This window comes from Mustelus asterias, chromosome 14 (genome assembly GCF_964213995.1).
Source record: "Mustelus asterias chromosome 14, sMusAst1.hap1.1, whole genome shotgun sequence".
NCBI classification, from domain to species: Eukaryota; Metazoa; Chordata; class Chondrichthyes; order Carcharhiniformes; family Triakidae; genus Mustelus; species Mustelus asterias.
The window spans coordinates 53,867,186-53,895,122 of record NC_135814.1 but is presented as its reverse complement, the minus strand read 5'-3'; the positions used below and the strand labels follow the sequence as shown (position 1 = coordinate 53,895,122).

Below are 27,937 nucleotides of genomic sequence, written 5' to 3'. Positions count from 1 at the left end.
ATCACTGTTCCCTAATATTTCACTATTTTCATTTGATCTACATCTTTCATCCACAACCAGATTCATTAATGCCTCTTTCTATTTGGGCCAGAAATGTACTGATCAAGAAAATTCTCCTGTGCACTTCTTTACAGCTCCATTCAGCATCCATCATGCCCACTTACCCTCATCCTCATACAATGTCAAATCTCTCCCTCAGTCACCCTTACCAAATACAATCCATCGTCAGATGAATACATGCTTACTCGTATGTCTCTTCTTTCCCTCCTTACAGAAGAGGGTACAGAACACCAAGGAGAGGGAGAGAACCAGAGGGGACCCTCAAACATCTTGCAGCTGACAAGCACTAAGGAGACAACAAAGGAGATCAGTGGAGTTTTGGTGTCCCTAGTCATCCCAGATGGGAGTTCTCTGCTACCTGATCACACAATTAAATTAAATCTAACCACATCATACAGTAATCAATCATGTTGACTTGCTTTCAACAGCAAGTGAAATATGATCAGCTTCATAATGATAACCTGCAACATATTCTTAACTTTCCAGGATCGACTTATGTCTTATCACCCATGGGGCTTTCGTTTTGTGCAGCAGCAGTCAATGGAGGCCGCTGACCATGAGTCCTCAGAACAGTCGAGTCGTTTTGAGAGTGCACTGTCACAAAATTCATGCAAAACATGCATCAGCTCAGCTACCCATACTTTGGTGGGAGCAGTAAGGCAGGTAGTTGGGCTTTTATCTCATGACCTATACTTCACAAGTAAGCAAGAGCTCAGAGACAGGTACAAAAGTTGGAGATTCCAAGTTCTATTCAGCTGGATATGGAAGCTATTGATGAGGAGGAGAATCACTGCATCGACAGGCCTTCGAAGTGGAAACCATACAAGTGCAGAGAAATTGGAGGAGTTCACCTCAAGATATAAGCAGGCTGACCTGACAGGCCGTCGAGGTGCAGTCTTCTTCCATACGTATAGAGTGCCCAGTGTCTCAGGCCATCATATGCTTCAATCAAATGAGCTCATGCACGTCTTCAATGTCAACATGAAGACTCCAGATGCCAATATGTCTACCACCTTGAAAAGGTTGACAGATTCCTTAGCCTTGGCCTGATAGAGTTGCACTGATCAGCATCAAGTGTTCTCCAACATGGCAGCAGCAGTGAAGTGTGGCTACGCCACAACACAGATGGTGGCAATCAAGGTCATGAAAATGGGAACTCAATGTGGGAATTCAATGTGCTTCGACTTCTCATCCACACTTCTTAGTAAGTACCTGATATGCTACCTTGTCTCCTGATAGCTGCACAGGTGCAGGCAGAGCAGACTTTGACAGGGGAAGAGTACTGAAGGGTGTCTCAGCAGTCAGGGCAGGAATCAGAGGAACCTATTTCTATCTCTGTTGAAGCTACACAGATCAATTCTCTTAGAAGTAGTAGAAAAGGAAGAGTAGGTTTGTAGTTGCACAAGGATATGCAGACAGCGGTTTGATAAAATATTGTTTTGATCATTTTATGTCATTTATTCAAATTGCATCAATGCTATTTTTTCCACCACTTTCCCATCTTGTCCATTCTTGGATGGTAATTAGCCTTTTAACTTTTTTGATGATGAATGAGAGGACATAAAATTCTTGGGGACATTTGAGGAATGTTCAAGGGTGGTTGATTGATTGCAGGCCTGCTTTGTGTCAATGGCATGGCAGGGGAGGTGAAAGAGGAGTTGTTGCATTTGTTGGTGACATGGCTGCACTAGTACAACCTAAGTGAATCTTGCATTGATAAAAGCAATCCTGGCATCCTGAGCTGTGACGCGCACAGCTAAGATTGTGTTTCCTTCATCATTCTTACTCTCTTCTCCCCCTCTAAACTGTCTGAGCTCTTGCATTGTTCTTCTTGCAAGTTCAAGCCTCACTGCCATTGAGCAATGTTATGCTGAGCACAGCAAACCACGACCATTCTGAAAACCTTGGTTGGTACAGACAGAAGGACAACTCCAGACCTGTCCAGGCTTCTGAAGCATATCAACATACTAATGGCCTGTTCAATTATGCATCTGGTCGTGATATAATAATAATTGAGCACTGTTGGGCTTCAGTGGCTAAGTTTCTGACAGGTGTTGTAAGCCAAGTTTGTGTAACAGCTACCCCAGACATTTGCTTCTAGCTGTGAAGTCGTCAGGAATCTTGGTGATTCCGAGGATGAAAGCATCATGGAATCTGCCCATCAATCTTACACACACCTACATATGTTGCGGTTGCATCCCAGCTGCATATTGATGGAGTGGAAAGCCTTGCAATTGATGAATACTCCTGGTTATTCTGGGGGGGGGGGGGGGGGGGGGGGGGGCCTGGATTGTCCCATGTGCAATCGATGCTGTCCTCCACCAGAGCAACAAAGCAGATGACCCACACACTCTGACTGAAATTTTAGGTGGCTAAGTTGCTATAATTGCCAGTCTAGGCAAGCAACCCATCAGTCACGCATCTTACCAGTTTGTGTGCGGTTGACTAGGCGATCCTGCATTTGTTTTGCCGGAGCCCCTGAAGAATCTGGAGGCAAAAAAGTTGAGGGCAGTAATGACTTTGCCAGCCAAGTCCAGTTGAACTGGGAAGCTGAAAGTGTCTGTCACCAACCAATGTGACATTCTGAGTCTCCTGAGACACTAGCGTCCAGACATATCAAGGAAACGGAGCTGTCGCTAATATACCTGTTTTGTGGGCATCACTCCTGCTCCTTTGCTGGTTCCCTTTATGCTTGTTCAGGTCTATGAGCAGCAGGCTGCTGCAGATGTTGTTGCTGGTCATCTTGGTCTTTATCCAAGTCCAATCTATGGCAACATATGTGGCACCCATCCAGTTGTGATTGAGCAAGACCGCTAAATTGTAAAAAGTAACCTCTCAACAAAACTGCAGGAATCAAAGACTCTCACACAAGCAGGTAAGAAAGCAACTGTGAATGCCGAATGTTTATTGGCATCGTGTCTGAGATTACTTCAGTTCCCTTGTTTGTTCATAGAATAGAATCATCGAATCCCTACAGTGCAGAAGGAGGCCATTCAGCCTATCAAGTCTGCACCAACCACAATCCCACCCAGGTCCTATCCCCTTAACCCCATGCATTTACCCTACTAGTCCCCCTGACACTATGGGGCAATTTGCCATGGCCAATCAACCTAACCCGCACATCTTTGGACTGTGGGAGGAAACCAGAGCACCCGGAAGAAATCCACGTAGACACGGGGAGAACATGCAAACTTCACACAGACAGTCCCCAAGGCTGGAATTGAACCTGGGTCCCTGGCGCAGTGAGGCAGCAGTGCTAACCACTGTGCCACCATGCTGCCCCATTGCTGTGTACCAGCCTTCATTTCTGTGGTGAATTATGGAAGCCCAGGAAATCCTTGCGCCCATATGACTACTCTGATAGATCATTTTTATACGTATAGTCAATGGCTCCTTGAATCACTGGGAATCCTGCAATCCTGGCCAAGCCACTTGTCTGCTCCTCCAGCCTCTCTGATTATGGAAACCGTGAAGTCACCTCCCAATTCAGCAATATATGGCAAACTGTTGAGATGTTGGCAATATTGCCTGCTCAGAAGGATCTGTTGATTAGAAACGGAGGGTGATCTTCACAGCCATTCTTGTCACACCATTGGCTCCCCATTGTTCCAAGCATGTTTTTTGTGACTTTGACTGTGGAGTATTTATTTAACACCTCTTTCATTTCCAAAATCCCATTATAATATCAGCTGTTCTTTCTCTAATGGACCTAAGTTTACTTTCACTAATCTCTTTCCATTAACACTTATAGAAAGATTTACACCTGTAAAATAATTTACAATCTGTTTATATGTCTTCTGCTATTTTCTTTTCTCTTTCCTTATCAATTTCTTAGTCCTCCTTTGCTGAATTCTAAAATCCTCAGGTTTACTATTCTTTTTGGCAACATTACAAGCTTTTTCCTGAGATCTAATACTTATTAAATTAACTTATTTTGTTAGCCATAGTTGGGCCATTTTTCTCATGGGGTTTTTATAGTTTAAGGGAATAGATGTTTGTTGTAAATTAAGTTTTAATTCTTTAAGGTAGCCATTGTTTGGCAATGGTCATGTCCTCTAATGTAATTGCCCAATGTATCTTGGCCAACTTGTCCCCCCGCTACCACTTTGCTTTGTTCAAATTTGTTCAGATTCAAGACCCTTAGTTTCAGATTTAACTGAATCACTTCCCAATTAAATGAAAAATTCTAAAGTTATAAAGTTTATTTATTAATCACAAGTAAGGCTTACATTAACACTGTAATGAAGTTACTGCGAAATTCCCCTACTCGCCACACTCCAGCGCCTATTTGGGTCTATGCACCTAACCAGCACATCTTTCAGAATGTGGGAGTACCCTGAGGAAACCCACACAGACACGGAGAGAACGTGTAAACTCCACACTGACAGTGACCCAAGCCAGGAATTGAACCCGGGTCCCTGGCACTGTGAGGCAGCAGTGCTAACCACTGTGCCACCGTGCCACCCACTTCTACCACATTATGGTCACTTCTCTAGAGATCCTTTGCTACCAGCTTATTAAATAACCCTGTCTTAGTGCACAATAGCCTGTTCCCTATTTGGTTCCTCAACATACTGATCTAGAACACATTCTTGAACACATTCCATGAACTCATCCTCCACATTATTACTGCAAATTTTGTTTTCCCAGTCGATATGAAAATTAAAGTCTTCCATGATTCCTGCATTCCCTTATTACCTCTACATCTAATTTCCTGATTTATTCTCTGGCCTATACTACAACTGTTACAACTCCCACCAATGTTTTCTGCCCCATGCTGTTTTGTTTTAGCTCCTCATTTTCTGAGTTAAGATCCTTTCTTTCTACTGTTGTTCCCTCATCCTTTATCATCAGAGTTATGCCTCCCTTATCCGTTTACCAACCTCTTCTAAAAATTAAGTATCACGGAATATTTAGTTCCCAACTTTGGTCACACTGCAACCATGGCTCAGTAACACTATTAATTTCTATCTGTTCTGATCGATGTTAGAACAAGGGGATAAAAATGGACACTCCAGGCAGCCAGAAAAAAACGGGAAAACTGCAGAAATCAAAGTAAGAGTCTTCCACCAGCTAAAAAGAGAGGTTAACAGTCTAAAAAAAGGGTCCAAAAAGGAGAAGCTGTAATTTCCTGCCAAAACTCCAAAAGTATGTGTAATAACTCCATGGAGGCGAAAGTCCTGTCACCAAGTTACTTTATTTACACCATACATCTGTACACAGCCAGCTCTCCAGTTGCTCACTGCTGAAATGCAGGCTGGGAGTCTGACACACCTGCTTTAAACAGGGAGCACGACGCTCCCGGATTTAATCAAGAATTAAGACTCATCAAGCAGTTCATACTCTAGCAAGCCAACCTCATTAGCCTGGCTGAAGTCATCACAGTGTGGGAAAAGCAAAGACAGACAGAAACAACAGCTGTGACAGTTTTTAAAAAGCTGACAGTCTTAAAGCAGTAATGCATTTAAAGTTGTACAACATTTAATGCAACAACAATAAGGAGGAACAAAGGACAAGGGACAGGAAAATCAGATAAGACCCCAGGTAGTGGACAACTCTGAAAAAAAAGAGGTCTGTAAGCAACACAAGACCTCAAGGAGGAGGCAACGCAGGAGCTCAGAGAAAGTAATGAGCCCTCAAACAAGAGGCAAAGCCAGACTCAGAGTAGGCAGTAAAAAGTCCCTGAGAAGAGGGCACTGAAAAATAGAACTCGGAAAGCAGCAAGCCTGTTTGGAAGAATCCCATGCAAGACTATATTTAGAACTGTGCATAGTTGAAGCTTTCTAGAAGAAGTTATGTTAAGTGCAAGCCTTAAGATCCCTCCACTAAACAATCGCTACATCGATTTATAAACGTTTAACTTGTGTATAATGTTTATTTAGAATGTGGGTTGATTAAATCGATTTTGAGGATTGTACAAGAAAGTTAAAGGGGGTGAGATGTTGTGTATATGGTGTCTATCACATTAAGACAGTACAACAGGAGTGAGTCACTGATTTGAGACCAATCGAACCAAGAGGGAGTGATCGCACCAGATCACTCTGGAGTCCTCTCTCAGGCAGAATACTCTAGAATTCATGTTGCAAGCATGTAAGGACTGGAGCTGGTGCTCCAGGACAACCCAGAGCTGCAAAGTCCCGTATCAAGTTTCCCTTATCAATAAATACATTTTGTTCCCAATAAAGCCCCAAAAGCTTTCTGCCAACTTGAAGCTGGATTACTCCAAGCTTTTTGACAGTGACAACAGGTTCTGTGCCAGACCTGTCAATGTATCTAGTACCTCTGAGTGCATGCCTTTCAGCATTCTTTTGAAGGTTGTGCATCAAAACATTCAACTGGATTCTCTGCAGCAGAGCTTGTATGTGACCTCACCCTCTGGGCAGCTGTCACATGTGCTATCTTTTCTCTTTGCCCTAGCTGCAGCCCACAATGCTGAGCCCACCTCCATGTCACTCTATAAATTTTTCCCAGTTCCAGTACTAGAGCTGGTGGCCGCAAGTGTTAGTTTAAATGACATTGTTTTTTTATCATTCATCTGCTCTTGCCTGGGCCCTTAATGCTGAGGCTGTGGTCTGATCAGGCACCAGGTCTTTGATATCTGGAAGCAAAAACAAAGAGTGGGAGTTGGAATGAGGGAAACTTGGGGTTGGTGGAAAGTAAGAAGCCATGTTCATTAGGGCCAGGAAGAGAAGTCATAGGCCATGCTGCTTTTCCCCTTCCAGAACCCTTTATTCGCCACACCACCCCCCATAAAACCTCCCCTTCAATCATGCATGATGTTTTCCCCCTTTGAATGTTCAAATTACAATAATATTCAGATTACAATTATTTAGGCGATAGCGTCAGATGCTGCTGTGAAAGGTACTGGTAAAATGATGGTGCCCACTGTTGATATTTGGTTACAAATACTGTCCAATATATATGCGGCATGAGTTACTAATATTAAAAGCAGCAATGATGTAATGCAATGTTAGTTTGTGTGCGTCCTTTAAGTGATCCCACCCAGGCCATTTAAGAAAGCAGAGAGTATAAATTATACTTTGTCGGCATCTTACAGTATTGTTAATTTGGCAGGATAATATACTATTGGTTATTTATAACACTGTACAGATGGTAATAGTGATTTTGGTGACTGCCTTAGCCCTCATTAATATGTTCTGCACATTGCACTGTATGAATATAATAACAGTAAAAATATATTTGGGGAAGATTCAATACTTGCAACCCAGATAAACTGCATAAGATCTTTTCCATTCCATAGAAGTGTTAAAAGACTTTCTCCTGCCAGGGTGCATGATATTATTCAATATAATTAGTTCAGTGAATGGGTGTAATTGGATTCTATTTTATCAGCAATCTCACAGGTGGAAAGATCAAATGACTCCTGACCAACAAAGTGAAATGACTGAACAACATAGGTCTTCATATTTGTCGCAATATTTCAATACTTCAAAAATCTCATAAGAGCACCAAGATACGAGTGGAATAATAGGTTAATAGACAAAAGAACAAGATTGAAGTCAATGAAAAAGACACCAGAGAATCATGTACAGGATAAACCAGCTTACTAATTCACTAAGACCCCATTACGCACTCCTGTCCTGGCAATTTCACCCCTCAAAGCCCACTCACAGGAAACTCCCATTAGCAAAAAAAAACAGAACTCCAACAAAAACAGAAAATGCTGGAAAACTCAGCAGATCTGTCAGTATCTGTGGAGAGAGAATAAAGCCAATGTTTCGAGACTGGAGGACCTTTCAACAGAGCTCTTCTCATCGATGCCCTTTCAAAATGGATCGATGTAACTGGATGGCTTCTACTACCTCTTACAACACCATAGAGAAACGCTGTCAATCTTGTAGAATGCATGGTATATCCAAGGTTCTCGTGACAGACAACAGAACCCCATTTACTAAAGGGAGTTTCAGGCCTTCATGAGTACAAATGGAGTAAGGCACATCTGCACGGCAACCTACCACCCATCCTCAAACAGCCAGGCTGAGTGGGCGCTGCAGATATTCAAATGGCATAAAGGAACAAACCACATGTTCTCTAGAAACAAAGCTCACATGTTTCCTTTTTAACAAAAGGACTATGCCGCATATGGTGACAGGAATAGCCTTGGTGGAGCTATTGATGGACTGATGCCTTCAGACTAAGCTTAGCCTGATGTTCCCAAATTTGGCCAGCAACATTGAGTGAAAACAAGAAACCCAGAAAAGGGGCCATGATGGTTAGAGACCAGATAGAGATTTCAAACCAGGAAATACAGTCCATGTGAGGAACTTCGACAATGGATCCGCGTGGATCCCAGGAGTTATACTCGAGAACAACAGGACCAGTGTCTTAAAAGGCAAAAACCAGGGAGATGACCTCAAAGAAGCATGTAGGTCACCTCTGTCACAAGCAACCTCCGTAGAGGCAACTGTTTCTATGGACACACCATTAATTGGCGTCATTCACACCAGCCTGTGGACAGGAAACTCTCCCCCTAAAAACTCATGAGCCAGTTATCTGGATGAAGAAGATTCTAGTTCAGAAACGAGCCCCCTGTCATGGCTCTTCAACGCACTTTGCAGAACAGGTGTTCACCTGTTCATTACATCCCCCCCCCCCCGGAGCAGATCCTACAAGTGATGGGGGTGAGGCCACGAGCAAAGAGAAGGAGAATGCCCTATCATAATGGGAGCAAGGGGGAACCCTCAGACTCGGTGGGGGGAGGGGTGAGGAGGGTTGTGATAATCCCCATGAGGTCCATGGGGCATCACTGATTGATCTCCCTGTGGCTCCTGTTGAATACGAGTTTCCCTGGTAACAGGCAGTGGCTTGCCCAGCAGGGGCTCATAACCTGAGTCTTTTATAACGCAGGCCCAGAACTGGGCCTGTTGAACAGTAGTCCGAAGCAGGGACTAACTAGTGTGTGGACACGATGGTAGTGGTTTAACTTTGCATTCTGTAATCAACTATGTTCCTTTTCAGTCAAGCTTCCCGAGTCCTTATAACTTCCTTGGTCAATGAATGGCGGTAGATCTTTGTTAAGTAAATATACATGTGAAGTATATTACCTGCATTGTCTGAGTGTACACACAAGCTTTTAATTGGAATTAGTGCATGTGGCTAAAACAGCATCGCCATGCCACACCAATCCCTTGGCAGCAATTTCTGTTAGACAACAATAATTTAGGAAAAGCGAAGGGAACAAAAAAAACCAAACTAAATTTAAATATCTTGATTAACATAGCTAGCTTGGTGCTGTCTATACTATGCTACATTACCAGCACCAGATTTTTCTGAAAGAATGAATTCTAAAGGAGGGCATGGCAGCATGTCTGCAACCCACAACCCCCCTTCCCACTCCCACCATTTCCAACAAATGTTGTTTCTTGGTGTCTTTCAGCATTTTGAAGGAAAGAACAAATGTACTATCTCATTAGCTACATTTAGCTATTCAATTCTAAGCCTTACTAAGGCTAAAAACAATGCATTTACATGTAAAATGACTTCACTCCATTTAAATTAGTTTGATTAAAACATGTTTCTGGACAGGACAGATTTTAATCACAATAAAACACACTGTTTTTGCCCAATGGCACATTAATTCAGTCCATCAACCCCTGAACCATTTCTTCTGCATCACCCATTCTATTGATTGAATCTGCTACGTGGAATCCCTGGTACAGACACAATATAAATGCTGGTGCCTCAAAACTGAATGTAACTTGCTTGTGATATTATATTTTCATTAAAAAGGTTAAAAGAGAGTCATGGCTATGGCACAGTACTAGGGAACCTGTAAGCCAGTTCAAACCCCAAAAATGACAATTGGCTAGATCAACAAAAGCTCCTGTATTGTGGTTAAAAACCCAATAGGTTCGTTAATGCCATCCATATGATGCCACCCTTATCCAATCTGGCCTACATATGATTCCAGTCCAAATTTTTCCCTGGATTTACAATTTCCCCCCAAATTTAAGAACCAAATGCAGAAGTGGCATCCACACCTCAGGAGCAAATGAAAAAAGCCTTGATTTTAAAAACATATCCTCAATACAAAGCTTGAAAATCAGAAAATCTGTTGCAAATCAGATTAAATCAACAGAAATGAGCACCCATTTAATGAATAGCAAGAAATGTGAAACTTTCCAAACATATACTCTCTAAAGCTTTTAACTTGCCACAGTGCTATTTGAATATAAAATAACTATCAGTGAATACATGCATCACACTTGAGGTTTTATTTTGTACTTTACTGTGCTGCTGAATGGCTTATACAAATCAGCGCTATTAAAATAGTTTTAAGCCCAAGTGCAGTTTTAAGCACTAAGCAAAGCACAAGTGCTTTGCTCAGTTGCTGTTCATCCATTCCATACCACAATGCACAGTCTACAGTTAGTTGAACAACTTTTCCACGTTTACAATGAAAAGGTTGCCTCGCTGCTCAAGAATTAAAAGATCACTGTCCTAAATGTGTTATGGGATGATATCGCTAACAAAATTAGTCTGTAAATTGAATTTCATACAGCTATATATCCCACTTTCCAAGCAAACAGAAATTATGATCTTTCAGATGCACCATCACAAAATTTACATTGGAAAGAATAGCATGTTAAACAGTGAATAAGTTCTTTGTCACTGTCCTCCCCGATATAAAAAGAAATAAAAGAACTTAGTTTTGGGGAAACAAGTGATGAAATCATATATCCCATGGGAGTTTGGAAACAATGTGGGAAAATTCTGGAAACTGCCTACACACTTCCTTTCTGGGGAAGAAAAATTGTAATATTTCTGTGACTGTTCTGAAACCACATCTACACAGCCCATTTGATACATCAACATCATCAATCATCAGCGACAGCTGGTCATATACCATAATGACTCGCAGTGAGCCTCAAATTGGAAAATCTAACATCTGGATGTGACGATTTACTGTTTGCAATATTTTTTCTCCAATGCATTTTTTCCTTAAAACTTTGAAAACATATAGTTGGAGAGTACAGATTCTCAATTGATCTTATTTGTCCAAGATTCATTTGTTCAAACTGTGTAACAGATTTAATTTCCCCAACCAGTGAATAATAGTGTTCCTGAATAATTATAACATAGGTCGCCTTAGGGCAGAAGCAGAAACAGGTTTATCCAAGTAGAAAGCCAAGGGTTCCTAAAAATTTAACAAAAGGATGTTGTTGATAAACTATATTGAGTGTAAATATCTAGGCTGCAGATTTCAGAGACAAATATAAAAAGTTTTTAAAAGTGTTTTTCATTTCATTACAGCAGATGAATTAACAATTTATCCATACAGTTAACAACAAAGGTTTACATATTTTATGCTTCAACGGGATATTTAGGCATGTGTATTCAGGGTTAGGACTGGAGGCTACCTCAAACAACAGTGCATTGACACTGCAGTGTCTCCATACCCGTGCTGGTCACGCCATCATCAGACTTCTTTTCCAGGGGTTAACTGCTCCAGCAGCCAAATAAAATACAGAGACAAGCATGTAATTATGTAGACAGTCAAAGGGCATGCTCCATTTTGAAACCTATTTGCATGGTAAAATTTGCCCAATTTAGTACACCGGAAACAAGCAAGGAAAGGGTCTCATGTCCAATAACCTACAATCCAGATGCTTTGCACACTTTCTTTTGTGAAAGAAATATATTCACATTCAGCGACTTGATGCAGTCAGACAATGATATAAATTAAGTTATCCTTTTAGTAGAGTTATATAATAAACCCTGACTCCCAGAAATCAAATGTAAAGGAGTATTCTAATCGGAAAACTTGACGATTGAATGGTTAATGTACTCCTGTCAGATTCCCCTGCAAGTTATTTTCAAGTAAGCATTTGTGGGTTAATGTCAGCATAAAAACAGCAAGTAGGAATGTAGTACAAACCTGTTAACCACACAGAACTGAAGTCTGATGAATAAAATTCCTAACCAGTATGTCAAAAGCATTTTCTACATCTGTTATTCAATTATTTAAAACTTTACTGAATTTTCTTTGCTGCTATTAAAAAAAACTACATCTATTTTATCAGAGGATTGCATATATACTCAAGGACAATTGCATGACACTATTTCAATCTCAAATTAGGAATTCTGCATGAATTTGCAACCAAATCCCAACTTGGTTATGGAAGCCAATGTTGTAGCTGTACTGGAACAACTTGGACAAGGGCACAGCTAGTTGTGGAGCACAAGTCAGACCTACTGAGATTTTCCAGCATTTTCTGTTTTTGTTTCCGATTCCAGCATCCGCAGTATTTTGCTTTTATCTTCAGTACTAGTGCCGAAATCTTGTCACCACAGAGGGGTAACCTCGCCCCACCACTAAATGTTCAAGTGAACTCCTTTACCAATGCCAACCTTGAACTTCCCCCTGCCACCCAGACAGCGACACCCTCTCACTGCCAGGGTATCACTGGCAGGGTGGCATTGGCAGGGTGGAGCCAGGGCACTGTCCAGCCATATACCTGACCACTCAGGAGCTTCAAAGGCCTCCAAACACCCTGGCATGGTCATAAAGTCTTTCCAGAGAAAGAAACGGTGGCCGCTAGAAGGTCCTCTTTGAGGACCGCTTGGAGGATAATTCCTGAGTTGTACCAGCTTCTTCCATGACTGAAAACAACCTCCAGTGCAGGCATATTGTTTGGGCATAAGAGGGTGAAAAAGATCCATTATATAAAAAAAAGTCAGATTGTGTACCTGGTCTTTCTAGGAAGGTCTTCAGATCAAAGAGAAAGCCTGTTTAAAAAGCCGCGGTTAGAAACTGCAACACTTCAACGGAGGAAGCACTTCAGGCTTAATGGTGCATGAACCGATTGCATCAACAATGAACTGTTTGATCTGCCCTGGAGCTGTCAGTCAGAAAAGCTTTTAGCAGCTAAAGGAACATCAGTTTCTTGTGTAAACACACCACTTTTTGATCTGCTCTGTAGCTGTCAATCAAAGCAGTTCCAAGAGCTTTCAGAATAGCTGGGGCTCATTCAAGAAAGGGGGATCCCCTAGTGAAATTCAAATCTCCTGTCACTCCAAGTGCATCAAAGAGCTATCAGAGCACCTGGGGTTTATGAACGAAAGCAAGGGGGATCTGTCTAGTGAAACTGACATCTCCTGTCAATTAAAGTACTTCAAAGAAAATACTTCTGAGAACACCTGGTGCTTCGGAAATCATCCAAGGGCAATCCCTACTATAGAATGGAGGGCTGCTGTGATTTTGAAGGATTCCAGATGTTCAGGAGCATGGACTTTAAAGTGACCAGGACACTTCAAAGTTTTACAGCATAGACAACAATAAAGTTTAACCAGAACGTTGCCTAAAATCACAATCTTGAGATTGATTTCCATGTTTCCCAGTGCAGGAAGGAAAAGCCCAGCTATGAACTCTCTGTCCCGGGGAGGAGCCCCAAGGTCAACCCCTTTCCCTCAATCTGTGCCCCACCCCCCCCCCCCTAAATCCCAGGTCCCTTGGGGGCCCCTCCTTCTGTAGCCTGGCAGCGGCAGAGCAGCCAATGAGCATAGTTGGAGGCAGCATTTACCTCCTTGTCCCCCCACGGCACCTGGTATTTGCTTTCAGGACCAGGAGAGAGTTGCGCCCACTGGACCTCCAGCTTGTGGGGGATGCGTGGCAAAGCATATCGAGAGGACAGAGCATCCTGCCTCAAATTGGGTAATTATATTTAAATGCATTTAAAGCAGTAGTGATCCGGGTGCTCCGGTTTCCACCCACAGTGCGAAAGATGTGCTGGTTAGGTGCATTGGCCATGCTAAATTCTCCCTCAGTGTACCTGATCAGATGCTGGAGCGTGGCGACTAGGGAATTTTCACAGTAACTTCAATGCAGTATTACTGTAAGCCTACTTGTGACACTAATAATTAAACTTTAAACATTAATCAGAATCTAGAAAGCTCTGGGCGGGAACCTGATCAGGGCAGGTGCATTGGGTTGGAGGTCCAGCGAGAATACAGATTTGGCTCTCGCGCTCAATTCAACGGGACATCGGGATTCCCGGCTGGGGCTATCAGCCTCAGAGAATCACCCCCAGGTCTAGCAGCTGTGTTCTTTAGGACTTGGCCCGGTCAGTTCGTAGTGGTGCTACCAAGCCTCTCTTGAAATTCCCCACCCAAAGTACATCTTGTGCCCTTGCAACCCTCAGTGCTTCTTCCAATAGATGTTCAACAGGGAGGAGCACTGATTCGTCAGCTTTATTTTTGGTGGTGGGGTAACTGGTAATACCCAGGAATGGCGATATGTTCTTCAACATTGTCTGTAAGGAATGATTCAGTGAGAATAACTATGTCATGCTGTTGCTTGACTGGTCGGTAAGATAGCGCTCCCAATTTTGGTACAATCATAGAAATCATAGAAACCCTACAGTGCAGAAGGAGGCCATTCGGCCCATCGAGTCTGCACCGACTACAATCCCACCCAGGCCCTACCCCCACATATTTTACCCACTAATCCCTAACCTACGCATCCCAGGACTCTAAGGGGCAATTTTTAACCTGGCCAATCAACCTAACCCGCACATCTTTGGACTGTGGGAGGAAACCGGAGCACCCGGAGGAAACCCACGCAGACACGAGGAGAATGTGCAAACTCCACACAGACAGTGACGCGAGCCGGGAATTGAACCTGGGACCCTGGAGCTGTGAAGCAGCAGTGCTAACCACTGTGCTATCGTGCCGCCCTGAACAAGTGTTCAGATGTTAGTATGGAGGATTTTGCAGGGTCAACAGGGCTGGGTTTACCATTGTCATTTCCGGTGCCTAGGTCAATGTTGGGTGGCCCGAGTTTCATTCCTTACTGACATTTTTGTCGCAGTTTGATACAACTGAGTGGCTTGCTAGGCCATTTCTGAAGACAATTAAAAGTAAACCACATTGCTGTTGGTCTGGAGTCACACGTAGGTTGGCAGTTTTCCTTCCCTGAAGTATGTTAGTGAACCAGATTGCTTTGTACAACAATGGCTTCATGGTCACCATTACTGAGACTAACTTTTAATTCTAGATTTATTGTCCACTGGGGGTCAGGCGGAGAGGGTGGGGGTCTCCTGGGAGATCAAGGTGCCTGCGCAATGGCACCCCAGGCAGTCTGCAGCCGCCAAGCTTAGGCTACCCCACCATCACCCCCCACCTATCTCCCCCCAACTTCTGTTAAAAAGTGACAGTGTCACAAGATTGTATTTTCAAACTTTGCCCAAAAAACAGGTCTGAAACTCTTCTGTTTTCTCGCTCGTTCGGCACTTCATAAGATCACGCCCTAATTCTTCTGTCTTTCAATCTCTCCTGTCTCCCATAGATCTTCCTTCTGACCTTGTTCCATTCACCCCTTGCTCAAAATCTATTACACCTCTAACTTTTTTCAGTTCTGATGAAAGGTCACCAACCTGAAACATCAACTCTTTCTTTCTCCACAATTGCTGCCTGGCCTGGTGAGTATTTCCATCATCTTCATTGTTTATTTCAGTTCTTTTCAGAAAGGTTTGACTTTTATTTTGGAAAGCACATGTTGATTAAAGAACATGAACTGGATTTTACGCAGGCAACAGGGGTCTTGCCACCAGGGATGAAAGCTGGTGATGACTCCACATTTGTGAACAGTAGGTGTCGGGGCTATATTTTTCCAGCTGCAGCCACTGGCCATTAGGGATGGTAGAGGTGGTCACTGTGGGGGCTGTGTCTGGAGCATGAGAGCACATCAATATCTTCACAGAATCCCTATAGTGCAGAAGGAGGCCATTTGACCTAACCACTGTGCTACAGTTATATCCTTAATGTCAAGTAAATGTGGTCGGTTATGCTGGTTCCAACAAGGGGCTGGGGATTGCTAATTGACACTGGGGCCCTTTCATGAGCCAAGAAGGAGGGTATTCTAAGGCTTTGAAGCCTGCCAGGAGGCTGCCATGATTCACTGGATGGTCTCCTCACGCAACAGAATGTTCCCCACGCAGATGGTAAAATGTCAGGGGAAGTAGGAAGAGGCCCTCAATTGGACACTTGGGGGCTCAACCGGGCCTCACGGGGTTGGGGGGGGAGGAGGCGGCGGGGGGGCATCTTCTACCTTTCCTGCTACTGGCAAAATGCATGACGGTGAGAAGATCTATTACCTTCCTGCACCATTTTGCCAGCCTACCCGCCTCTCAGCCCATACCAAAGGGCAGTAAATTTCAGCCCCAAAATTCATTAGTCTTTCAGGCAGCTAGCAAAATACTTTAACTCCACAACTCAAATATAACACAAATATTGGTCATAGCAATATCGTACAGTAAATACATTCACTAGATATGAAACATGTGTCCTTTACACACTGGAAAAAGCATTGCAGTTGCCACTGAAAAGAAAACTGGATCACAAACTCAACATACTGTATTCTTCAATACTTAAAGAAGCACTTGAGAAAGTCTTTTAAATCAAAATTTCTATGGAAAATGCAACTTTTCCAGGAGTAAAAAAAGTAAATTGATTGTTCTAGACTCATGCCCCACTCGGTAGGTTTTCATTACGGGCCTTCAGGTGTAGAAGGTATAGGATATGCCTCGAGAGATGAGGGTGAAGGAGATTATGGGACCTAGGTGTACTGCTCAATCCTGAGTCCAGCTCTTCTCTCACATTTACTCTATTACCTAGACGATTCCTTCCACTTCAGAACACTAATCTCCTCCAAGCCTAATTTTTGATCTTAATGATCGGCAAGACATAAGGTCAATCATAGTTGAGATTAACTAATTCAGAATAGACTGCTAACTGAACTTGGGATTTTCTGATGGGTAGAACTCAATGCTTTTTCTGTTCAAATGTGCTTACCCATAGGTAGCTCACTGACACCATCACTGAAAGCTGAGCTGCCACTATCTGTCTGACAGAGGGTACTGGGTGAATTGAAATTTCCTACAGAAAGCAATCAGTAAGGCTGCCAAAGACAGCATAGACAGGATTTATTAGAATTGAATGAGGGACTTCAGTTATCTGGAGAGCGGAGAAGCTGGGATTGTTGTCCATAATGCTGAGAATGTTAAAAGGAGTTTTAACAGGGGTGTTTAAAATTGAGGGGTTTTGATAAAGCAAATGAAGAAAAACTGTTGCCACTGGCAGCAAGGCTTGCAACCACAGGACCCAAATTTAAAATCATTTGCACAAGACCCAGAGATTGGGAGGTGTGTGTTTTTTTTAAACACAGTGAGGTATTCTGATCTGAAATGCATTGAAAGAGCAGTGGAAGCAGATTCAATAGTAACTTTGAAAAGGAAAACCGATACATACTTGAAAAAGCACCAATTTGGGGCTTTGGGGAAACAGTCAGACTAATTGGATTGCTCTTTCCCAGCACAGGCAAGATAGGCTAAATGGCCTCCTGTGTGCTGTGATTGTATAAACAAGAGTGAAGCCATTTGGTGAGTCTTCAATGAACATCTGGTTCAGATTCCATCAAATGCATTGAATGCTTGCTCACATGGACATACGTAGAAATTACTGCACACTTAACAGGCGATTCGGCCCAACCTGGCCATGCAGTTATTTATCCAGTAGTCCTTTCAGTTAATTCCACTTCACAGGGCACAGGAGTACATTTAAGATTGTAAACAACCAAGGAAGTCCCAAACTACAGGAAGGATGACTGCCTAGGGGCACGCCACAGCAATAATAACAACATTCAAACACATGCAGTTGGATCATGGCAATCATTTCCCTCCTTGTAGCCTTAACAGGAAGATGGTTTAATGCCATTTCATTTTAATGTAGAGGATATTTAATAAATGTACAAGAGAGAGATTTTATTCCATAGAAGAGAAAAGAGAGTGTAATAAAGGGAAAGTATCCTTGTCACTGAGAATGAAGAATTCTCAACAGATTTACAGAGTATGGTCGCAAGTTACTCTTCATTAAACTTCAGCAAAAATAATCCAACTCTACTGCAAAATATTTTCACAATGTTACGTAACATTTTTTGCTCGAATCAACTACACACACAAGCTGCATTTTTTCAAATCCTTCTTCATTTCCTCAGTTATTCAATTATTCATCAAGTTAAATAGACTAAAGCAAATTTAGATATTCAGACCAATTTAGTTTACAATTAAAACACAGGTATAACAGTTTACAATGTGTAACATTCTTTTATGTTACATATTTTTGTTTTTTTAAAAACATCTGTCTTTTGTGATTTCTTTTAAACACAGCTAAAATTAGATCAGGAGTTGTAGGTAAAAAAAATAGATTAGGAAATAAAGAAGAAAAATTGAACAAATATTCTTTCTATCTCTATTAAAAAACAGCCAGTTGCAGATATTCATTTATGAATGATATTTTTGCTCCTTACCCATTATTTTGGGTCTTAACACTCCTGCTGAACCATTCTACAGAGATAAACACCAGAAGCCTCCAACCTCGGCCGCAGCTTGGATTCTCCCAGTCCTGCTACAGTGAATGGAGTTTTGGCTAAGTGCCAAATTCTCCGTTCTCACTGGCAGCAATGGCAGGGTGAATGAGATCAGAGAATCCCGCAAAAGATTACAAGTGCAACTGAAAGAGTTAATAATAATCACAAGTTTAAAAATCACACAAGCTGCTATGAAAAATAAAGGTCTTCTTATAAGAATCTTCACAGATAGGCACTAAGGCCATTAGTCTGGGAAAAACTCATTAAATCAGATATCTGTAACTAGAAAAAGGGAGTAATCTACAGACACAGGAACAAGTTGGACTATGATGAAAACAATCACACTGATTTGATATTATAATGAAGCAAGCAGAAAGTGATAATGATTGGTATATGCTAATTACTTGTAATCGAGTTTGAAAACTATAATTGCTTATGTATCTCGGAAATAGGCACTCTGGCTAGCTACAGAATGCGAGCTGTAGCTTTCCAGTGTCCTTGCTATAGCTTGCACTTAAAACAGCTGTTTAAGAGAACAGGTTACTTGATGGGTCAAGTTGTGAATTAAAAGGCTGACATCAAAGCCTGCAACAGCATTTGTTCCCAACTTGGTTCCACTCCTTTGGACCAACATAGCAGGCAATGAAGAGCCACATAAACCAAGAAAAGTCACTAAGATAAAAGCAAATTATTGTGGATGCTGAAATCTGAAACAAAAACAGAAAATGCTGGAAAATCTTAACAGGTCTGACAGCATCTGTGGAGAGAGAACAGAGCTAATGGGTGGGATTTTACGGTCTCGCTTGAGTGAGACCAGAAATTCCCGCCCAAGGTCAACCAACATTTCCGTTTCCTGTCCCTCCCCGCTCCCATTCCATGGCAGGCGAGGCGATAGAATTCTGGCGAATGTTTCAAATCTGATGACTAAGAGTCATCCCGACTTGAAACATTAGAACTGTTCTCTCTCCACAGATGCTGTCAGAACTGCTGAGATTTTAGAGCATTTTCTGTTTTCGTGCAAGAAAAATCACTACCAGCTGAACAGTGCACTAGCCAATAACAGCTCTGTACTGCTCTAAATGACACAATATTATGTACACATTAACACCCAGGTTTTAGATGACATTGTAAACAACATAAGTCAAAACATAGCCCTCATTAAAATACATTGCAATTATTAAAATCTGTTCTATTGAAGATGATAGTGTTGATTCATTCAAATGCAAATTAAATACATTTCTTTTAGAAAATAATATTTTGGCATAGAGTGTTTGAGTAATTTGAAACACGACATGTGGTTAAGTGTCGGATCTTTTGGAGTAACATAGAACATAGAAACGCTACAGCACAAACAGGCCCTTTGGCCCACAAGTTGCGCCGAACATGTCCCTACCTACTAGGCTTACCTATAACTCTCTATCCGACTAACTTCCATGAACTTATCCAAAAGTCTCTTTAAAAAACTCTATCGAATCTGCCTCCACCACCACTACCGGCAGCCGATTCCACGCACCCACCACCCTCTGAGTGAAAAACTTACCCCTAACATCTCCTCTGTACCTACTCCCCAGAGCCCTAAACCTGTGACCTCTTGTGGCAACCATTTCAGCCCTGGGTAAAAGCCTCTGAGAATCCACTCTATCAATACCCCTCAACATCTTATACACCTCTATCAGGTCACCTCTCATCCTTCGCCTCTCCAAGGAGAAAAGACCTAGCTCTCTCAACCTATCCTCATAAGGCATGCCACCTAATCCAGACAACATCCTTGTAAATCTCCTCTGCACCCTTTCTATGGCTTCCACATCCTTTCTGTAATGAGGCGACCAGAACTGGGCACAGTACTCCAGGTGGGGTCTGACCAGGGTCCTATACAGCTGCAGCATTATCTCCCGATTTCTAAACTCAATTCCTCTATTGATGAAGGCCAGTATTCCATAAGCCTCCTTAACCACAGCCTCTACCTGCGACGCTGCTTTGAGCGTCCTATGAACCTGGACCCCAAGATCCTTCTGATCTTCCACACTGCCAAGCGTCTTACCCTTTATATGATATTCTTTCATCCTATTCGACCTGCCAAAATGAACCACCACACACTTATCTGGGTTGAAGTCCATCTGCCACTTCTCCGCCCAGTCTTGCATCTTATCTATGTCTCGTTGCAACTGCTGACATCCCTCTACACTATCCACAACCCCACCAACCTTTGTGTCATCAGCAAACTTGCCAACCCATCCTTCCACTTCCTCATCCAGGTCATTTATAAAAATCACAAAGAGCAAGGGTCCCAGAACAGATCCCTGGGGCACTCCACTGGTGACCAACCTCCATGCTGAAAAAGACCCATCTACAACCACTCTTTGCCTTCTGTGGGCAAGCCAGTTCCGAATCCACAAAGCAATGTCCCCTTGTATCCCATGCCCCTTCACTTTCTCAACAGGTGGTTCCTACAGCTCCCCATCTGTGGGAGCATTCCTCACCTTATGTCTTGGTTTCTTATAGATTAATGAATAAAAATTGACTTCCCAGATTGATTATTATTCGTATCACGCAATTCCCAAAATGGAAGGCGGCAAACTCGGAGGAGAGGCCGTGGGTTTTATTTCATCTAAGAATTCCTATGTTCCAATGAAATCTACTTTCCACTTCCCAAAATCCTTTAAATATTGCTGTTTAATAGTTTGAATCAATGTTGTTACATTTATTATGCTGACCGACTGTATGGCTTTTGACTGGGAACCGAATTATATCCGAATACCTACAATTAATTCCACTTTGTAACCCTACTTTATCTGAAAACTGCAGTTGATTCTGATTCTCCATGTGAAACACCGAAGGAGATCAACTAATGATATTAATTTAACATATTTAACTATGATGCTGATCTAATCTTTAGCTGTGGATTACAAAATCACAAAATTGTTCGTCCATAATAAGCAGCAATTTTTGTCTGTCAGAGCTTTTTGACTGATCAGTTTAAGGGGTGAGTTTGTTGGTTTAAGAACTTCCCCTTTGTTCCAGATGATTTTAGTCAAATGTTTAATTCTGTACACTGGGTACCTTAACATTACAGTAAATTTTACAATGAGGAGCAAATCCCTTGGTGCGTTTATTTGGTGGTCTGTGCCTGGACTCAGTTAATGGTATGTTTTCAGACTTGGATAATGGGTAACAGTCGAAATGAAATCTTTTTCCAGTGGGATTAATTGTATGACAAATTTGTAAAAATGATATTTCAGGAGCATGTTTGTAGATTGAGAGAAAAGAAAGTGGAAGGTAAGCACCCTGGGGTACACCAGGCAAGGTGCCAACACGTTCCCTCCCCTCACCTGACTATACCCCAAAGAGAGAACAAACATTCGCACCTTGCCCTACCATACCCCGGGGAGAGAGGGTCACCTTGCCCTACCATACCCCGGGGAGAGAGGGTCAGCACCTTGCCTGACCCTAGCCCGGAGAGAGAGGGTCAGCACCTTGCCTGATCCTACCCCGGGGAGAGAGGGTCAGCACCTTGCCTGACCCTACCCAGGGGAGAGAGGGTCAGCACCTTGCCTAACCCTACCCCGGGGAGAGAGGGTCAGCACCTTGCCTGACCCTAGCCCGGAGAGAGAAGGTCAGCACCTTGCCTGACCCTAGCCCGGGGAGAGAGGGTCAGCACCTTGCCTGACCCTACCCCGGGGAGAGAGGGTCAGCACCTTGCCTGACCCTAGCCCGGGGAGAGAGGGTCAGCACCTTGCCTGACCCTACCCCGGGGAGAGAGGGTCAGCACCTTGCCTGACCCTAGCCCGGGGAGAGAGGGTCAGCACCTTGCCTGACCCTACCCCGGGGAGAGAGGGTCAGCACCTTGCCTGACCCTAGCCCGGGGAGAGAGGGTCAGCACCTTGCCTGACCCTAGCCCGGGGAGAGAGGGTCAGCACCTTGCCTGACCCTACCCCGGGGAGAGAGGGTCAGCACCTTGCCTGACCCTACCCAGGGGAGAGAGGGTCAGCACCTTGCCTGACCCTACCCAGGGGAGAGAGGGTCAGCACCTTGCCTGACCCTAGCCCGGGGAGAGAGGGTCAGCACCTTGCCTGACCCTAGCCCGGGGAGAGAGGGTCAGCACCTTGCCTGACCCTACCCCGGGGAGAGAGGGTCAGCACCTTGCCTGACCCTAGCCCGGGGAGAGAGGGTCAGCACCTTGCCTGACCCTACCCAGGGGAGAGAGGGTCAGCACCTTGCCTGATCCTACCCTGGGGAGAGAGGATCAAGACTTTGCCCTACCCCACCCCGGGGAGAGGGGGTCAACACCTCAGCTCCCATACCCTGGGGAGAGAGGGTCAGCATGTTCCTTTACTGTACGCCAGGATGAGAGAGTCAGCATCTCATCTGACACACCCCGTGTAGACAAGCGGGAATGGACAGAGATATAATCTGGGGAATGGGATGGCATGGGGAAAAGATTTGGGAAGGGGATGACACGAATGGGATGAAATGGCATGAGGGAGATGACATGGGAAGAATAGAATGGCATGGGATCAGGATTTTAAGTACCATTGCAATAAAGATACTGACTCCTCTGCAAATATATCGTAGGTCTTTGCTATTTTAAATAATATAAAGTAAAAGAGACTTTTGAGATTTGAAAGTACTCTGTAAGTATAGTGGTGGTTTAATTATACCACCCAAAAACAAACAAAAACATCTACCTAAGAAATTAATCAAAGACAAATTAATTTTAAACCAGATGTTTATAACCATGTTCTGATAAATTCAAACTTCAGGATACTTCAAAGGGAGGAATTTATACAAGGGCATAAAGAACGAAGACTGTACTGAAAATCAGAGAATGTTGATTGCCTTGGGTTACTTCAAGGCAGTAACAAAATATTTCAAGCACCTTTGATTGATTTTCATGATTGTTTCTTTGCATGTGTTTTTATAGAGTCATGGGGTTGGATTTTACACTGGGGTGCAGTGGTCTCCCAATGTGTAAGATCTGGGTACTGGCCTGCTTCCAGTTGGCGGGCTCACCCCACAGCCTGACTGGACATTAAGTGGCTTGAGGCGGCATAAATGACATCAGCAGCTCAAAGTGGGACTTCCTCCTTCAGCAACAGGAAGCCCACCTCAGAAAGAGGCTGGAATTCAAGCCAGCAGCTCTGGCACCATACTGGCAGTGCCATCGGGAGCAATGGCCATTGCATGTACTGCAGTGAGGCCTGCATGAAGGCCCCGGCAAAGGGGACCTACATAGACACCCGTGGTAACAGAAAATTGCCCCATTAGGCACAGGGGAGGCACCCCCTTTCCCACCTCCAGCCAGCGGATTGAAAGCTGCGGGCTAATACTTGGCGTGGACGGTTTCCATGAATGGTTACATCCCAGCAATAGTGGGATGAGGCCCTTAAATGACCAGTAATTGGTCAGATAAATGCTGTAATTGGCCCTTGCCCACTGCTCTCCACCACTGGTAAATTGGTGCAGGGTCTGGCAGGTAGGCGGCAGTCACAAGTGCCCATGGCATTTTACACCCCCCCCCCCCCAACTAATCCCAGCTGCCAACCACCACTAGGGGTCCATGAAATCCAATCCATAGAGGAATTATTACAGCCAGAAGGAGGCCATTCAGCCTATCGAGTCTATGCCAACTCACCATAGAACATTTCATACAGTCTCGTTCCCCACTTTCTCTCCACATGCCTGCAACTTTCCTTCAAATGCTAATTTTCCTTTCAAATTACTGATCATCTCTGCTTCCAGAACCTTGTAAGCAGCGAGTTACATGTCATTATTACACATTTTGTGTTTTTAAAGAAGTTCTTCCTTTCATGCCTCCTGCATCTCTTGCCCAAAACTTTGTAGTATTAAGTTTATTTATTAGTGTCACAAGTAGGCTTACATTAACACTGCAATGAAGTTACTGTGAAAATTTCCTAGTCCCCACACTCCGGTGCTTGTTCGGGTACACCAAGGGAGGATTTATCATGGCCAATGCACCTAACCAGTATGACTTTCAAACTGTGGGAGGAAATTGGAGCACCCAGAGGAAATCCACGCAGACACGGGGAAAATGTGCAAACGCCGCACAGACAGTGACCCAAGCTGGGAATCGAACCCGGGTCCCTGACGTTGTGAGGCGGCAGTGCTAACCACTGTGCCACCTAGCTGCCCTTATGGGAGCAGTTTTTTTTTGTCTACCTTATTTAAATCCGTCATAATCTGCATGCCTCAATCAAATAAATTTCCCTTCGATCTTCTTTACTGCAAGCAAAGCTTCTTGAGCCTAACCATGTAGTTAAAATCCCTCATCCCTGGAACCTTGCTGGTAAATCTCTTCTGCAATTGTCTCAGGGATCTTCACATTCTCCATAAAGTGTGGTGACCAGAGTCACACGCAGTGTGGCCTAACAAAGACTTTATAAAGATTCGAAGTCCAAGATCTCATTTGCTTTGCTAGCCAATTTCAAAGATCTATGCACGTGCAGCCCCAGGTCCCACTGTCTCCATACACAGAACATCTCCTCTCATCTCACACTTCTCTGCATTCAATTCCATTTTGCACTTGTTGAATAATGTATTATAATTAAACCAGAAGCATATAAATAGCTGAATATTTTACCATCCCGGGCAATCTCTTTCACTTTAAGCATTTCCTGTTAAGTAACACTTAATTACTGTGACTTCTTGTTATATTTTTGTTAAACCGGTTTGTAGTAAACTGCTACAATTATTTAATTATTTTGCTTACTTGATTGTGTCCTCCAAGTTTGGTCTCAAAGCTACATGACACCGTTGCTAATTTACTTTTATCGCTCTATATTGGTTGTATTTCAAAAAGCACATTAAATATTCAAAAACACCATCTTTGGTTCCACCAAATTCTAGCCTTCCAAATCTGCTACTTCCCCTTCCACAACCCTGAACCCACTGTTTTATCGTTGGCAAGCCATTTCTGCCAACATATGTGGTTTTTGGTATTGCAAAAGAGTAAAGGTAAGGTCGACTAAAGTAGGATGCTGATGGAGGCGGAAGGGGAATCTGTTAAGGGAATCATTCCATCAGCAAGGAATCCTATATTATTTAAAATAATCATTTAGTTAATCACTGTAAATCAGCAGCCCTGATATTGATATTGTACATTACAGAGTATAAGATACCTCACCATGAGCGATGCTACTAGAACAGAAAAGAAACTGCATCAACATTTACTTTGCAAAATAAAAAGAAATGCTACGTATTTGTGAAGGTTGAAGCATCTTTCCACCATAATAAGCAGAAGCTACACAGCTTTAATGGAGTAAAATAATGCAACATTAATTTGACTGAAATAGGAACAATGTTTTTCATATGGGGTCAATGTGGTGGTGCTGAGCAATTAGCATGCTGACATTCAAGGTTACTTAGTGGATATGGATGCTGAATTCTGCCTGTGCTGCTTAGTTCCCATTCCAAGGCTCACTGAGCAAAACTAAACAAGCAAAATCAGTGACATTTCCCAGTCGGAGGCAGGGAAGATCAGAGACTAAAGTTACATTGGGTTGACTTCTAGCACCTCCTAGTGAGCCATTGCAGAGGCACTAGATGTGTTTTTGGGATAGACTGTATGCTCAGTAACCCAACTGTGACACATCAAGCTAAGTGGGTGGAAAATGGTTAGTTTATAAGGAAAAAATTGCATTTCTTCTTATAACTGTCACTTTGTTTCCTAGCCTTTGTTGTATACAACACATACCTATGCTGTATCTGTATCATTGTTTTTCACTCCCTTATCCTCTCTCCATATGGCTCATATTCCTTTTCATCTTTGCACCACACTATTTGCCTTAAATTAACAATCAAGAGGGCACAAATAAAAATGATATGTTTTTCTGTGTTGTTTACTCTACTCATTGCATTTTACAAATGCTCCTTTACTTCAAGTATGGCCAGGATTTTCTGGTCCCATATTGGCAGGACCAGCTGTGGGAGATCTATTTGCCCAGGCAAAAGTCCATTAACTTTCAGCAGAACCCAACAATCACAATGGCAGGCAGGCCTGGAAAATCTTGCCCTATGGTGAGCTGTTCACACCAGCAGGATCTTCTGGTCCCACCAAGGGTGCGTCCCCACCACAGGTTTCACAGCAGCAAGGAGTGCATTCAACAGGAAACCCCGTTGACAATGGTGGGACCAGAAGAAACAAGCAGCGGGTTGTGCGGAAAATCCCACCCTACGCCTTCCACATAGAAACAGCAGCATCTGAAGCAGACTAGCTGAATTCTCTAGAGCTGATATCCATTTTTAAATTTTAGAAGCAACCCTCATGAAATCATCTGACATGCCAAACTTCGAGCTAACCTCTCTGCTCAAAATATATGTATTCCGCAATCAAAGAATCATAGAATCCCTACAGTGCAGAAGGAGGCCATTCGGCCCATCGAGTCTGCACCGACCACAATCCCACCCAGGCCCTATTCCCATAACCCCACATATTTACCTGCTAATCTCCCTGACACTAGGGTCAATTTAGCATGGCCAATCCACCTAGCCCGCACATCTTTGGACTGTGGGAGGAAACCGGAGCACCCGGAGGAAACCCATGCAGACACGGGGAGAACATGCAAACTCCACACAGACAGTGACCCGAGGCCGGAATTGAACCCGGATCCCTGGCGCTGAGAGGCAGCAGTGCTAGCCACTGTGCCACCCCCATAAGCTAGGCTAGGCTTCTGCTCTTATATAGCTAGCTATATAGCTAGGCTATAGCTTCAGGAGTGTGTCTTGAAACGAGACAAGGATTGGGATGGGGAGATGAGTTTTAAACAGGGTGCTTATGGAATAAACCAAATGAACAAAACAAAGATAAAGCACTCCAGGTGGGTTCTGGAAGGAGCAGAGGTATGGCAAAGTATCTGAAGAGCTTGATGTGAATGGTTAACAGGGATGAGTAGAAATAGATAAGTGCTAAACCAGAAGAAATCTTTTAAAATACCAGTGATCTGATAGGCCTGAATTGCTAGGTGGTTAGCATGGATTAATGTTAAAGCGACATTGTTCCAGATTAAATCCATGACACATTACACTAATCTGTAACATTACAAGTTCACAACAATATTACAAAGATTGATTAGTTAGATGGACTGCAATAAGATTATCCCTGCTCTCTAAACTCTACAGTTAAGGCTTAATTAATCTTCTCTAATAACTTAACCTCCTTACTTTTCATCATTCTTTGTTGGTCTCTTCTGTACTCCAACTCTTGCACCCTGTTGAGGCATAGTGATCCAAAATTAACATTTGCAAGCTGAGGAAATCATTATAAAGTCTAACTGAATCGCCACAGACATTACTCCATTTTCTGGCGACATCTATGCACTCTAAAATTCTCAGGGATTTTGTCATATTATCTAGACATTGAAAGTGTCAAATCCATTATTACTCCTTAATTATGTTATATTTCTTGTTTTTCTATGTCATACACTTTTCTTCCCAATTTACATTCTGCATTTGGTAGTATTGCGTTTCATTTAGACT

At 43.1% G+C, this 27,937-nt stretch overlaps 1 protein-coding gene across 1 annotated transcript in view; it reads right to left on the bottom strand.

Moving 5' to 3' along the window:
- metap1d (methionyl aminopeptidase type 1D (mitochondrial)) overlaps positions 1–27,666 on the bottom strand; it is a 105,231-nt gene extending 77,565 nt beyond the window's left edge. Inside the window, exon 1 of the mRNA XM_078228402.1 lies at positions 27,623–27,666. Within this exon, the coding sequence (XP_078084528.1) occupies positions 27,623–27,632 (10 nt within the window). The 5' untranslated portion in view covers positions 27,633–27,666. The remainder of the gene's footprint in view (positions 1–27,622) is intronic.
- Positions 27,667–27,937: the final 271 nt, after the last annotated feature.